The sequence below is a fragment of the Sceloporus undulatus genome, chromosome 7, assembly GCF_019175285.1.
Source record: "Sceloporus undulatus isolate JIND9_A2432 ecotype Alabama chromosome 7, SceUnd_v1.1, whole genome shotgun sequence".
NCBI classification, from domain to species: Eukaryota; Metazoa; Chordata; class Lepidosauria; order Squamata; family Phrynosomatidae; genus Sceloporus; species Sceloporus undulatus.
Genome location: NC_056528.1, coordinates 44,940,093 through 44,956,162, shown reverse-complemented (window position 1 = coordinate 44,956,162; position 16,070 = coordinate 44,940,093). Strand labels below are relative to the sequence as shown.

At 36.9% G+C, this 16,070-nt stretch overlaps 1 protein-coding gene across 6 annotated transcripts in view; it reads left to right on the top strand.

Annotated features, from left to right (window-relative positions):
• Positions 1-16,037, top strand: part of ZNF711 (zinc finger protein 711) — a 27,964-nt gene extending 11,927 nt beyond the window's left edge. For 3 of the 6 annotated variants that reach the window (XM_042479602.1, XM_042479606.1, XM_042479605.1), the window contains 6 exons: positions 4,457-4,615; positions 5,068-5,214; positions 8,934-9,071; positions 10,412-10,459; positions 11,227-11,370; positions 13,201-16,037. In XM_042479602.1, coding sequence (XP_042335536.1) covers positions 4,457-4,615; positions 5,068-5,214; positions 8,934-9,071; positions 10,412-10,459; positions 11,227-11,370; positions 13,201-14,378 — 1,814 coding nt within the window. In that variant the 3' untranslated portion in view covers positions 14,379-16,037. Of the gene's footprint in view, positions 1-4,456; positions 4,616-5,067; positions 5,215-5,243; positions 5,627-8,933; positions 9,072-10,411; positions 10,460-11,226; positions 11,371-13,200 lie in introns of those variants that run through there. The other 3 variants (XM_042479604.1, XM_042479603.1, XM_042479608.1) reach the window with 3 other exon arrangements.
• The last annotated feature ends 33 nt before the right edge of the window (positions 16,038-16,070 follow it).

The following is a 16,070-nucleotide window of genomic DNA, read 5'->3' as shown; positions in this document are numbered from 1 at the left end:
TTTAGCAGTAAGGATTAGGTAAATCAAGAGTCAGAGAGATTGCCTGGTTTGGTTATACAGTGGTGCCCCGGGATACGAAATGATCGCGTTACGAAATTTCCGGGGTACGAAAAAGTTAGATTGGAAAAAACTGTTCCGGGTTACGATATTTTTTTCGGGTTACGAAATTTTTTTCGGCGCGAAATTCAAACGCAAAGCGCAGCTAGCGGCTTTCCAGCGCTAACGGAAAGCCTTTTCGGGTTGCGAAATTACTCGGGTTACGAACGGAGCGGCGGAACGAATTAATTTCGTAACCCGAGGGACTACTGTATGCTGTTACCAGAAGTATAGCAGACTGAACTAAGTTTGATAGGATCTGTATTATTGTTATCTCAAAATGTTATCCTCAGTCAACAGACAGAGATATCATTTGACATATCTTGGAATATGAAAGAGCAAGAATAAAAACAAATTGAATTTACCTAAATATTATATATTTCCAATATTGTAGCATTTTTGCCAGGGTATTTTCAAATATGTTTGAAGAGGTGTGATTGCTAGATGCACATTTTTAGAGCTAAAACGTCAGCAGTGTTCTAAAATACATTGGACTGTGGTTAATTACTTCAGTAACCATGTATCAGTAACCATATATTAATCCCTTCCAGTAGATTTTAAAGAGCACATTCCTATCTATTTCCCAGGAATGTGTCTTGTTGAGTTCACTTTAATTCTTACTCTAAGATAAACGAGAGTAAACATTGCAGCCTTACATGTAATCCTATGTATGTCTTCTCAGGTCTGTTCATGACCACTTGACCATGAAACCCACTGGGTGACCCTGAGCAAGTCACATTCTCTCAGCCTCGGGGCAAGGTGATGGCAAACCTCCTCTAAACAAACCTTGCCAAGAAAACCCTGTGATAGGTTTGCCTTAGGGTTGCCATAAGTTGGAAATAACTTGAAGGCACACAACAACAACGTTTAAAAATAAGATATAATTTTTTATATATGCCATGGTATATACTGTTACATATGTTTTACTCAAAGGTCATAGTCATGGAACATAGTGTCTTTCATTTAGTGTCTTCTACCTGCCACAGGGTTATGTTTAAATATGCACTTCTTTGGGAAAGTTCATTTCTGTAGAATATGTTTAAGAAATTGTGAAGAATGTTAATGCGTTTCACCACTGAAACATTTCAGTTCTTATTGCCACGTCCAAGCCTTGGTTATCTAGAATCCTCCTCATACATATTTATGTACTGAAATTTACACTGAAAGGTGCGGTAGGAGATTGTGAGTGAGTGACTTCCAGTGTTGCACACAGTGACTTCTGTTTTGTTCCATCTCTCCCTTCCCATGGTTTAATCTGCTCTGGAAAAGATTGTGAAATGTGAGGGGGGAAGCAGGAGAGATGAGAAAGCCATTCCACTGAAGGATCCTATTCCATTGACATGGTTATAATTGGCATTGGTTTTGGAGTAACTCAAAAATTAACATTCTGATTATTGTCATATTAAACCTAACTACAGAAGTATGAGAAGTTAAATCAAAGCATGCATGGTGCTTACTGTTATCTTGAAAGTTGACCTTTGTTTATAAACGGAGTAAGTACATTATAACTAGCCTTTCCATATCACTATATATGACTGAAGTAGGTTTTTCACTTTTATTTTTGCATTATCCAATGGATTTGGCATCTCTAGCATTTTGGTACTCTTTATCATGTGTCGGGTGAATGCGCTTATTATTCATAAAAATCTTTATTCTTGTTCTTTGTGACAAATTGTTAGTGAAATTAAACCAGTGCTTGCCAGCTGGCAGAATTTCACTTAGAGCCCTGAAAAAAAGCAAGGAAGAAAAATAATAAGTGTGTCTCTCCTATTGTTTTGCATAATGCCATGGTTTGGGAATGTTTGTCATCTTTATGTTTTGACAGCATTTGTTTAGGTGTGCATCATCTGATGTTGAAGCTAATAGGATTTTTATGAATAGTCAGTTGTTGGGTTTTTTTTAAACTAGCATTTTTTTTAGTGCTGATATTGTACATAGAGTTGCTGTTGCCTTTTAGGTCTCTCTGTGTCTTGGGTGCAGTTACATATCATGCAAGCCATGTAATTATATACGTATATTATTAAGAAAAATCAAGCTGTTACATTTCACAGGTAAAAGGCTATTACAAAAGGAGAAAACTTTCGGTTGTACAAATCCAGGTTTAGGTTTTCTAGCTAATAGTTTATTTATTTATCTGTCTATCATATTTTTGGAAAACACAATTTTTCTGCATGGTGAAAGAGTACATGCTTTCCTGCCTGTACATATCTGCATATGTAGGAGCAGACCTCTGAGTGAGTTGATCCCTTTTCTCCTCTTTCCCCACCTGCAAGTTATAAGATTGTTTCTTTTATTGAAAGGTCTATAAATCCAATAGCTTGCTTTTGCCTCAAAGCCTTAGCCTCAGGCTGCTTGTGTTTTGGCGCCACCTTTTCCGCCTCTAAGAAAATGTGCAGAGAAAAGACTTTGTCTTGCTTTGGAGGCTACTCTATGACATATACAGGTACAGTATGCATGTTGTACAGGCTGGAAAGGATGGATTATTCCCATAAAAAGCCCTTCCTGTTATTAAAACAGAAAATCAGTCACAGGTTGTTTAAATTTTTGTAATGGTTAACAGTAGCAGTTCTGATATATATCTATATCTATATATTTTTTTAAAAAAATTAAAGTGATTAGCTTTTTTATTTCTATTTAGTTCTGCTTTCGGTAGCTCCAGCATTGTTCAGACTCGTTCACAGACTTCTGAAATACAAGTTTCATCAGTGACACCAAAAACTGCTGCAGTTTTAGCAGGTATCAATAAATGCCATCCAGCCCAGGCAATATGAGCACACACCAAGCAAAGATGCACTATTAATGTTTAAGTGTTGTATATTGTTACTTGTATAATATTGAACATAGCTTTTTTAAATTTGGGAAATTATTTAGATGTAAATTTCTGCTTACTTTTCTGGAAGACTGACAACCTCAAGGAGATTTGACCTATTATTGATAGACCAGTTGCAGAGCAGTGTCCTGTTAGGCATTTAAATTTCAACTTCCAGCAAAGTAAATTTTACTAAATTTCTGTGTTGGTTAATTGTGTTGAAGGAAAATAAGGAAAAATAAGTAGTGGACTGTTGTTTGTGATCCAGAAATTAGACACAGTATAAACACAGTGCCCCCACTTTCTTTAATGAATACTAAGAAAAAGGAAACAGACACACACCAGTGTCACGCCTCTTTTGCCCTTCTTCTTCTTCTAATCTTAACTATGGTCAGGCCATATACTGGCACTGACCTTAACCACAGGCAATTCTTAAAGAGGATATACAGTTGGCACACCACATTTGCGGTTTGACTTTGCAATTTGATTATTTGCAGTTTTGATTAATGTGTTCTCTCTAGGAATCTCTAGATCCTCCAGTGCAGTTCTGCTGGAAGTTGACCATAGAGTTGTGCTGGAGAATCTAGAAGTTCCTAGAGAAAACACTTCTCTAGGCATTTGTAGGTCCTCCAGCATGAATCTATTGTCCACCCCTGCAGAGGTTGACCATAGAGTTGCATTGGAGGACCTGGATATTCCTAGAGAGGTGTTCTCCTAGTTAAAAATAACAGTATTTATTTATTTGTGGCTTTCCCATATTCACAGGGGTCCTTCAGCCTTAACCCCAGCGAATGTGGAGGGACCATTGTATTGACTGAAATTGGTGCTGATTAACATATTATGGTTAAGAAAGAACCTCTAGTAGCTCTGTTTGTTGTTCAGGTCATTTCAGCATGTATCTTAAGCACGTTTACGGTTTGTGCAGAGAATTTGCATACAGAAGGAGAGGACTGCAGGAATGGAATATACAGTCCTCTTCTGGTACCTCAGGAAATTAGAAATGTTCCATCTGTTGCAATCCTTACAAGGTGACTGAGTAAGCTTTTGCACCAACAATAGTTCCATTACCATTTCATCTTTTAGACTGTTCTGCTTTGGAAAGCAAGACACACCTGTGTGATTAGATGATTTCTTTTGTTTGATTGTTGCTTTTTTTAATCTTGCAAGTACAGATTTAAATTTAAAAAATGGTAAGATGGGCATTCCTGTCATATATTCATTACTGTATATTGGAAGAAAGAGCAAAACACAAGAACAAAATATGGTGGCTTATTTAGTAACTTAATCAAACATAAGATACATGTATTTACCGTGCACTTGCTGATCTTTTTGATGGTGTAGGTTGATTTTTGAAACAGTAAAATAATGAATTTAATATATTTATGTTATGTGAACTCTTCACAACATAAACATACTGGTTTGCATGCCAGCTTTGTAATAAATGTTTTCTTGGGTTGTGCATAAATGAGCTTAAAATACTTGGGCAACATTGCAGGTAATTGTTTTGTATTTTCCCTCAGCTGAACTATGTCTCTCTCTATATGTTTATAGTGGATGATGTTGGAGAAAAGCTAGATCATATTGGAAACACTCCATTAAAAATCAGCACTGAAGTTTCACATGATGATGTATCTAAAGATGACGGGTTTGGTTCAGAAGTTATTAAAGTGTACATATTTAAAGCTGAAGCAGAGGATGATGTGGAAATAGGTATGTATCTCAAATTTTGTTTACGTGGTAGTTTGTAGATGTTCATCAAAATTTAACTTTCTATATTACAAAAACCTAATACGCTTTTGTATTGGCCTCCAGTTAGATTTCCTTTCAAAAGAAAATCTAAAGCAAGTAGATTGCAAAAAGAAAGGAAGCTGTGCCCATACATTGTGTAATGCCCCCTGCTCCTGCCTCATTTACCTCACTCCAGTTCCAGAACCTTCCTTGCTCCTCAGGACCAGTAAAGTTTGCTTCTGCCTGCTATGTGCTAAATCCATGGCAGTTTGTCATGCTGCATACAAATTTAAAAATGCTGTCCCACCATGCTATTTTCCCTCCCGATGGTATTTGTTAACATTTTATTTTACTCAGCACACAGAAGAGAAATGGAAACCTTTTACTGTTTCGGTTAAAGTGTTACCAAATGAAAATTATTCCTTCTCTTCAAGGTGGAACTGAAATTGTAACAGAGAGTGACTTTCATAATGGGCATTCTGTAGCTGGAGTTCTAGAGCAAGGAGGTGTTGGCAGAGTACAGCGAGAGAAGATGGTTTATATGGCTGTTAAGGATTCCTCTCAAGAGGATGAAGATATTAGTAAGAACAACATTTTTTATGTTGTTAAGGAAATTACTGTCATTTTTCTATATGTTATACCACTGTTATGATTTGTATATGCGAATGGATTTTCTCTCTGTATTGTTACATGATCATTGAAAAGTCAAAAGGAGATAGAAATTCTAACAATCAGTGGTCCCTGACTATTATTTAACCTACACATTTTTCATGTGGAAAGGGTTGCATGCTCCAGTTCATAAACTGGAACCCAAACAACCATAATACTATTAATCATAAAACTAGCCATAATGTACTATAATTATGCACTTTGTCGTACATCAGAACCCTGTGATCTGATATTCAGTTGTCTGACTATTACAGGTTGCACAGTGCACTTATATATGTCTACTCAAAAGCAAGTCCTTTTGAGTTGAGTAGTGTTTCCTCCCAGGTAAGTGGATGTAAGCACATTATCTCAGGAATAAGCCCCATTGAGGTCAGTGGGTCTCTTTGGGGTAAACTCACATAAGATTGCACTCTATCAAAAATGTCAGTAGTTCCTTACTTTCATTTTTCCTTACTTCTGCATTGAAGAAGGTCGTTTTACCTTAGGCACTGTCTTGTTTTTATTGATTGTATGTAACCTATACTGGGAACCTTTTTGGCTGCATAGTGGGATACAAATTATTTAGATAAATAATTTTCAAAATTCATTAATACCAGTCATTTTTTTAAAGCAAAGAAACCGAACTAAACACACATAGCAGCTGTTCCATTTGCAACTTTTTAAAATGTATTTTTTTTTACTTTTTTAAAATTTTTTTACAGTTGGCCCTAGATATCCACCGGGGATCTGTTCTGGACACACACACACCCATGGATACCAAAATCCATGGATACTCAAGTCCCATTGACCCCAATAGTTGATGTGTACATGCAGCCACACCACCATTGGGGGCAATGGGACTGAGGCCCTCCCCCTCCCTTCCTTCCTTCCTTCCTTCCTTCCTTCCTTCCTTCCTTCCTCCCCCTCTCCCCCTCTGAGGCTTCTGCCCTGGGTTTGGTTTTGGAGGCAGAGGTTGGAGCCCTATCAGTTGGAGGGAGCTGGCACTGAGGCTTGGGTCCCAGAGCCTGGAGGGTCTGTCCCAGGTGTTCGGCCTGAGAGGGGGTTCCTAAACTCAAGCCCCGGCTCTGGCTGACAGGGCTCCATTGGGGATAGTATGGGCTTGCCATCCACTGATGTTCAAATCTGCGATGGCAAGTCTGCGGATACCGAGGTCCCACTGTATTTAACTTTTTATTTAAATTATTTTTTAAAGACTTAACTTTATACCATAATATTTACAATCAGCCCTATTCTGTCTTCACAGATTTAACCATCCATGGCTTGAAAATATTAAAAACACATTCCAAAAAGCAAACCTTGATTTTGTGATTTTATATAAGGGACACCATTGTACTGCAACAATATATATAATGGGGCTTGAGCATCCACAAATTTTGATATCCATGGGGGAGTCCTGGAACCAAACTGTAGCAAATATCCAGGGCCCATTGTACCACAGTTTTTACACCGCTCTATTTAAAATTACTGTTCTTGGTTCAGATTTTACATTAGCCATTTATTCAGTAGATAGATTAGGGTCTAAAACACACTGTGGAAATAATCCAGTTTAACTGTCCTGGCTCAATGCTAGGGAAATCTGGGAAGTGTTAGTTTTGTGAGATACAGTGTGCCTGCACCAACTGCGGACTTGACATCCACAGATTTGAGCTCCCGCAGACAGCAAGCCTTGGCTTTTTTTAATGGGCACACTTGAGAGAGGCGGGAAATATAAATAAACATTATTATTATTATTGAAAACAGTGGATTTGAGCATCTGTGTTTTTTACTATGCGGGGAGTGTGTTTCCGGAACACATTCTCCCATGGATGCCAGCAGCTACTTTATTTAGTCTTCTCTGTCAGAGAACTCTGGTGCCACAATGAGCTACAATTCCCAGGATTCTCTAGCACTGAGTCAGGACAGTTAAGGCGGTCTCAAACTGGATTATTTTTGCAGTGTGTTTTGGAGCTAGGTTAACTACGCAGCCCCCCAATTGGCAAAACAGAGACAATTATACTGACTTAGTTTACTGACTTGCAAAATTTGCTTGATGTAGCATAGTATCTTGTACATTAAATTCTGTAGAAACCTTTGATTAGTATCAGTAGTTTTCACTAGAACAATGTGGTGTATGTAGCTGTGTTATGTAATTTTGAATAATTTCCACAGAAGAGTGTATCTTGATCAGCATTTTGTGCTCAGGCACCAGGTCCTGTCTGATCTTGGAAGCTAAACAGGATCAGCCCTGGTTAGTACTTGGGTGGCTGTCTTAGTACTTGGATGGGAGACAGCCAATGAATACCAGGTGCTATAGGCTATATTTCAGAGGAAGGGACTGGCAAAACGACTGAGTATTCCTTGCCTTAAAAATCCTGCCAAATTCATGGGGTTGCCACAAGTTAACAGGTGACTTGATGAGACACACACACACCATTATAAACTTCTCACATTCCAATAAAAAGTATTGCACTGCTGTACTAAGCATGTTTATTGAGAAGTCCTGGTGAGTGGCGTAAATATACCTTACTTCCCAGAGGTTGGAATAGTTATTTTGGGGGGGGTTTCAAGTGCCAAAACAAACCCCCAACCAATCTGTGACTAGGCTGGCTGGGTTAGAAGAATTCTGGAAATTGTAATCTTAAATGTTTCTAAACTACCTTATTTCATGATAAATATTTATAGGAATGTACAATAGCATTGAAAATCCACAAAACAGCAGTACCTTTATTGGGTCAACCAAAATCCACAAAATACACAGTGCAAGCTTTCGAAGCTCCATTAGCTTCTTCAACAGGCAAAGATGTTAAAAATCATATGGGGAAAGGGAGGATGATATTAATCAAAGGCCTACATTTTGTCAATATATTGTTCTCAGCTAAGATGGTATGGAGGGATATCCATGTAGGCAGAGACCATTCCTTAAGGCTCTGTCTCCCAGAATTCAAAATTCAGGAAGTAAAGTCTGTTAGTAACGCAAAAGACGTTTCCTCAGATCCAGGTTGCCCCTGTCCTTTGCAAAGCTATCCAACTCCTGCTTAGCAGAAAACCTTGAATTTTTCAAGAAGCTTCTGCTGTTGCATTTGAAAAACTTTTAGGTGCTGTTTACATAAAACACACCAAATGCAATCCCAATTGAAGAAGGTTTTATCCAACAAGAAACCTCAAAAAGTGAAGCTTCAGTCCCTTGGCTCCTTCTTTAGGATTCCCCTGTTGTGACTAAAATGTGGTATTCTCAAATCCAGAAAATATATCCAGGGTTAACCATAGTGGCCTTACAGCAAAGTAAAATAACATCCAAAATCTACAAAACAGTGACACCTTTATTCAACTAACCAAAGTGCACAAAGTACATGCTACAAGAGGGGGGGAAATGACAGAGGTTAAGAGTCACAGGCCACCATTTTATTGAGATGTTGTTCTCAATATACTACCTTAACTGAGAGCAACACCATTTTGACAAAATGTAGGTTATGGCTCTTAACATTGTCATTTTTTTAGCATTCTGACTATAATTTATTGCTCAAACTGACTGATGTTGATTTAGTAGATATTCATACCTGATTAAAATGGATTGAGTAAAATTTAATTAAAAGATAATGTCATAATGTATAGATAATGTCGTTGATTAAATCTCCTTTAAAAATAAATCTAGGTTGTGCTGAAATAGCAGATGAAGTTTATATGGAAGTTATTGTTGGAGAAGAGGAAGCAACATCACTTCCTGACGCACAGCTTGAAGAATCTGGTGTGAATAAAACCTTTGTTCCTGTTGCATGGGCTGCTGCTTATGGTAGGATGCTAGATTGTCTCTTCATGAATGAGCACATTTTCAAGCACTTGCCTGTATGTTCTTTCTGTAATTACAGAAAGTTGCTAACTTAGCTATGCTTCTCTTATTCCAGCTACTCCCCATAGACATGTACTACCTCTCTTGCGTTGTAGGCAATTTTAGGAAAGCACTTGGTCTTATGTAATAAAATTAGAAGTGCGTTTGAAATACACAAACCTAAATTACATTTCAGTCAAAAGAGAATTGCCACTAGATGGCAAAGGTAGACAGTGTTACCAGTTGGATGAGCCCATATATTATTTGACCACTTTATGAAGCCAAAGTCTACAAATGTGATTGCAAATATTGCCATGGCAGCCAGGAATTTAATACTGACAAAATTGAGATAAGATCTCAAGCCAGGAAAAATCATTGTGTTTTTTCATTTTGCTCTAAAGTCCACTACAGAATGGCTGTTGTTGTATTTTCATCCTTGCCACATCCCCAGACTCTTCAGTTTAACTGATCAGATGCAGCAGTGGGATTTTTAAGCTTCCTTTTTATTTCCCTCAGTGCAGTTAGTCCCTGCTTTCCCAAATGTCTGTTTTTCATCCAATCTAGATTCTCTTCCAGGAAACAGTATATTCCTAATAAGTGAAAGGGATGGTTTGCAAAGTAGGTAGTTGTGTGTGCACTTAGCTGTGTTCATATGAGGCAAAGGCTATATCAGTGGAATGGTATGGACTTTTTATGTATAAAAGTTCAGTCCCCAGCATCTTCAGTTAAAAAATCTCTGTTAGAAGGTTCTGGAAAAGTTTGTTGTCCAAAAATATAGAAGCTATCACCAGGGTAAATAGTACTGGGCTAAATGGATCAGTGGCCTGACTTAGTATGAGAAAACCTAATATATTCTTCATGAAATAGCAATGAGAGGTTCCAGGCAGTGGGAAATTTCTGTGGATTTAGCAACTCTATAAACATAGAAAGTGTTATTTTAAAAATAGTTTCACAGAAACTTGTAAAGGCTAGCTGATATTGTCTGGTTTGTTTTAAAAATGGTGATATGGTGTGATAGCAGTAAAAAGGAGGAATGCTTGGAAAGCAGGGCACATTTATAGGATTTATTTTGTAGCAACTCGGAGTTTGGGTGAGATTATGTATGAATTTTTAAAGTTCCCTTTGCCTTTGCATATCTTAGAAAGTGTTTATGAAAAACTGTTTGATAATCACTTAAAACATTTTCAATAGCCGAACATTTTTTTTTTTTTTGGTTATTTTGGGTGGTGGTGGTGGTAGACTTTTTCAGAATTTCATGCTGTTGCTAATTTTGAACTATTTTGTTGAATTGCCATTTTCTCTAGGAGATGATAGAAGATTACCAAAGAGGTATGAAGACTGTCAAACACCAGGTGAGTAGATGAAGAATGATTGCTAATGTAAATATGTTTTTTAACTATTTAAATGTAATAAAGATCTGTATATGAATTTTAGATTCAGGAGAACATTTTAAGTGCAAGCTGGTACCTAACATATAATGAAATTTAGAAGGAAAAACACTTTGATCAGTCCCAGTACTGTAGGTCTGTTCACAGCTTGCATATTACCAAAAGAAACCACCTTACAATTCTTCACTAGTTGGAAAGCTGGGAGAATTGCATTACAACAGAGAGTTGTGGATCAAGGTCTCTCATACCAATTGTTTCTGCCTTTCTCCCCCACTGCTAATGCTGGAATAAATTATTATTCCATCATAAGAAGATTGAACCATCATCTAAAGCATGTTTAATTGGAACTAAACCCCACTGAATTCAGTGAAACCTGTTTCCAAGTAAATGTGCATAAGATTATAACCTAAATGTGAGATGAGTACATGAAAATTGTACTGGATGATGTTTGTTCATTCATTCATCCAAACTATTTTTGCCTTCATTTTTAGCTGTCAAACTGTGCATAAGACAAACAGAAATTATAACAAAGCAGCTGCTTTCCATGTGTTGTATTAAACAGAACTATATGTAGCTATTTTTAGTGCTTCTAGCATCGTGGGATGAAGCAGAGTCCCCTTATACCACTCTCAGTACAAACACAAGAGCCTTTCTTTAAAAACTTCATATTTCTAAATAAGCTCTTATAAGGAAGTCACTTGCAACACTGTGATGAGTGTTTTTCATATCAGGAACCAACTTGGAAGCAAGATTAGAAAACAAAAATGGTAATGCAACTCAATACCTGCAAATCTGTGATAGCATTAGCACAAACAGACTGCTTAAGCAGAAGGCCAGGAGAAGGAGAAGAGGGGAAGCAAGGCAGTGGCAAACAGGTAAAACATCTTTTTTGGCTAGTTTTTAGTTAGCATCTATTCCCATACGCTTCAGGTTTTGAGCGTTTTGTAAAAGAAAACTCGAACAAGATTTTGAAAAGTTATTTTATTAGGTGTGTTAAGTGTTACTTTCTCATTTTCTTATAATTCCATTTTGTATATCTGAGGTTGCTACGTTCTTGTTTTGTTAGCATACTAGGAGACCTGGTAGATGGGAAATTGGTAGAAGATTACCCATTTCTGTTTTTTACACCAATAATAGCCATCACAAAAAATTAATATCAGGACCTGCTAGAATACATAAGCTTCTTAAACAGAACTTGTAATTTAATACTAGCAGTGATCCAATACTCCACAAAGTCTTACTCTGCCACCTCATTGTTGCATAATTTTAGAATTATGCCAGTGGAGTACAAGCTGTGGCAAGATCTGCCAAGCGGGTAAGCCTTCAGGAATTGCATGTAGACTTCATGTCTGATAGGCTGCACATCCACTATCTGAGATGCAGGCTAGCTAAGTACAGAGAGGTCCATTAGAAGAAGATGAGTAGGCCACAACAACAGTGAATACAATGGTGGTCTACAATAGTTGTGATTTTCATTAATGGAGGGACTACCTACATCAGTGTAGTTATGAATTTTCAAGCTAATGATCCAATATGTTGGACGTTCACAAAAAAGCACTTACTGATGGAAGGCCTGTCAAATTGTACGTTATATATATATATATAAAGAGAACAAACTATTTTGGCAACCAGTATGTATTGAGAATTTGTTTGGAATTTTCTGTTACAATAAAAGATATAATCCTTTATGCCAAAGACCAGAAAATGTGCTTATTGTAGAAGACTGGGGAAATAATTTGTATGACTCTACTATTCTGGTCAAGTTAGCATTGCTTAAGGCTTAAAGCAGATAGATAAAGATTTTGTCATTTCTCAGAAAACTAGAAACATTTAACTAGTTATTAGAAAAATAAATTGTATCTGTTTATGAATTGGGAAGGGGTAACAGTTCTGAGGGCTACACACGCACATAAACACACACGGTCTGGGAGCATTGCACCTACTTCATCTCAGTTTTTAAGATATTTTTAAGAGAACTGATTTTAAAAACAATGTTTTAACTGAAAAAGTCTCCCATATCCTCTGGGCTTTAGGGGGGGGCAATTTTGTTGCTTGAAATGAGGAAGATGACTTTGTTTCCCAGACAGTGAGAAAAAGTAATCTCTTGTTTTCAAAAGGCCCTCTGTTCAAAACAGCCTGGAGGATATAAATCTGGAGAAATTACAGCCCAAGGCCTGTAGAAAGTGTATGCACCTAAATATTTATATACATTAAAATGGGGGATGGGCCACATTTTGCCCATTCTGTTGTAAAAGTAGAATACAGGTGATTTATTACCATGAGAACTTTTATATGTCTGTGTGTATATATACACATTGAATTTTAAAAATAGCCATTTAATATTGCCACCCATATTAAACAGCAATCTGTTTGTGTGCACAATTTGGGGTATTTTTATATAATTTTTAAGTTAATGAATTATTTTTGGTGGTGTTATGAATTGACTTATTCTCTAAGCAGAGGTAACAAAAATGAAAAATGTACCAGTATGTACATGCAGACACATCTCTTCTGAGGATATCTAGTTTGAAAATAAATAAAAGTAGTTCTTTTAGCATTAACATTTTGTTAAACAGGATCACACTCCTGACTATTTAACCTATTGGACAATTTACTTCTTAAAAAGTACATTGTGCTTGACGTCAGAATCTTTTTATGTTTGTGTATGATCGGTTTCATTATGTTTTCTGTTTATTTGAAATCAGCTGTTATAATAGGTCCCGATGGACAGCCCTTAACAGTCTATCCTTGTCATATATGTGGGAAAAAATTTAAATCCAGAGGATTCTTGAAAAGACATATGAAAAACCACCCAGATCATATGATTAAGAAGAAATACCAGTGTACAGACTGTGATTTTACAACTAATAAGAAAGTAAGCTTTCACAATCACCTGGAAAGCCATAAGCTTATCAACAAAGTTGACAAAACTCATGAATTCACAGAGTACACAAGGCGATACAGAGAAGCAAGCCCACTCAGTTCAAATAAACTGATTTTAAGGGATAAGGAAACTAAATCACACAAGTGCAAGTATTGTGACTTTGAATCTGCAGAGCAAGGACTGCTTAATAGACACTTGCTTGCAGCTCACAGCAAGAACTTCCCTCATGTTTGTGTTGAGTGTGGGAAAGGATTCCGCCACCCTTCTGAGCTCAAAAAGCATATGAGAACCCATACAGGGGAGAAGCCTTACCAGTGCCAGCATTGTGTCTTCCGTTGTGCTGATCCGTCCAATCTGAAGACACACATCAAAAGCAAGCATGGTACTGATCTGCCCTTTAAATGTGAACATTGTCCTCAGGCGTTCTCAGAGGAGAAAGACCTGCTGGAGCACCTGGAATTGTTTCAAGGGCATAAGACCCACCCGTGCCCACAATGTGACCACAAGAGCACCAACACAAGTGATCTGAAACGGCACGTAATATCTGTTCACACAAAAGACTTTCCTCACAAATGTGAGGTATGTGAAAAAGGCTTCCACCGTCCATCAGAGCTCAAAAAGCACAATGAAAGTCATAAAGGTAAAAAGATACATCAATGTAGGCACTGTGACTTTAAAACTTCAGATCCTTTTGTACTTAGTGGGCATATCCTCTCAGTTCATACCAAGGACCTGCCTTTTAAATGCAAACGATGCAAGAGAGGATTTAGGCAACAAATAGAACTGAAGAAGCACATGAAGACCCACAGTGGAAGGAAAGTCTATCAGTGCCAGTATTGTGAGTATAGCACTACAGATGCATCAGGCTTCAAGCGGCATGTCATATCAATACACACAAAAGACTATCCCCACAGGTGTGAGTATTGCAAAAAGGGATTCCGTAGACCATCAGAGAAAAACCAGCATATAATGCGGCACCACAAAGAAGCTCTAATGTAACATATGAGCTGTGGAAGAAAACAATTTAGAAACTGTGATATGCTAATTGGGGAAGTAAACTCTCATGAACTGTTTCTCCTGGTTTCAAAGCTTGATATTAAATCATAACTTTACATTCTTTGTATTAAAAGTCTTAAAAAGTATTAGGGTTGACAGAGGAGCTCATAGCCCTATGATTGTTGCTCATCAGAACCTAAAGAACACTATAAAATACAGAGAGGAACGAATGTCTGGGAAGCTGCAGAATGAGACCTTGAATGTCTTCTGTTTAAAGTATTATACATTATTAAGCTAAAGAAAATACTAAGGAAGTTATCATAGCCCTTTATCAATGACGCCATTTTATCTGCTTAATGAAAAACCAGGGACGGAAATTCTTTAAAAAGATTTGCTAAGGCAGGTCTTCCATATGCAGTTTTTGAACAGTGATACTACATAGAAATCAAATCATCATTACATTTGTCATTGTCCTGAGAAAAAGTGTTCAGACTTGGTCACATTATGAGACCTAGACCTCTTTTGTGTGTTTGTTTTTAAAGCAAACATACTTTTCAGCAGGAATCTTTGTCTCCATTTATATAGGTTCGATGGATAATTTTTTTCAGAGCTGCTAACCTATTTTATTGCAGGATATGGTGTTACAAATACAGCATTATGTTTTTGAGCTCAAAAAGTGTTGTTCGGTGCTAAGGTTAAAGACGTGTGTATATATAATTTCCCTTTTTATCTGAATCTGCAGTTGAATGTTCAATATGGCACATATGACAGGAAGTATCTTTTGGCCGTTCTAATTATTATTTTAAGAAAGAAGAAAATGGATGAATGCAGCTGTTGGTGCTAAGACTTGGCACTGTTCTTTTTCTTGTTTCTTTACTATCTTCCTTTTTTACAAAACAAAAAGTCTCAAGATAGAAAGAACACAATCATGCCTAGAGAATCTGTAGGACTAGTGTTCCTGGCAAAGGAGGAGCACAGGTCCTTAATTGCAAATTTTAAAAAAATCAGTATAGACATGAAAATTGCACCTTTTAATCAATTCATACAAAATGTATACCATTCTATGAACATGCATTCTCAATCTGTAAGAAAGTTATATATGCAGTATTTAACCAGAACAATATGCTGCCACTAGAGGTTTGGAGGTGGGTCTTCAGTTTACAGTGTATACATTTGAAATATGCATCCCTTTAAACAATGCTTTGTGTTAGCATGCTGCAAATCAAAATGGCGCTTAATATAACAAGCTGGTCTAGGGCTATTTAATAATTAAAGAACTGTTCATAAATGTTATGCATATAATGTGTCCTTTTTTAAACTTTTTTTTAAGTTGCTTCATGTTTGCACACAGCTGTTCACATGATAAATTGTAACTTTACTTCATGCTACTATATTGTGGCTTTGTGTTTCGGATAATGTTCATACTTTGTTTTTGCACCAGATGAGAATCAGTTCCTTGAGAATAATTTTTTTTTTTAATATTTCTAAATTTCAGAAAGTTAACTTTGGGAAACCTTAGAAAACGACTTGTGTTCTATGTGGCTGTAAAAAATGATGTACACGCTGTAAAATAAGATTGTCACTGTTATGTGGGATTATTATTTCAAAATGTGTTACTCATTGTAATGAGCATACAATAAAAAGCATCTCTTGCACTCCAAACTTAATGCAGAAGTTTACATTCCTTGTTAGTGC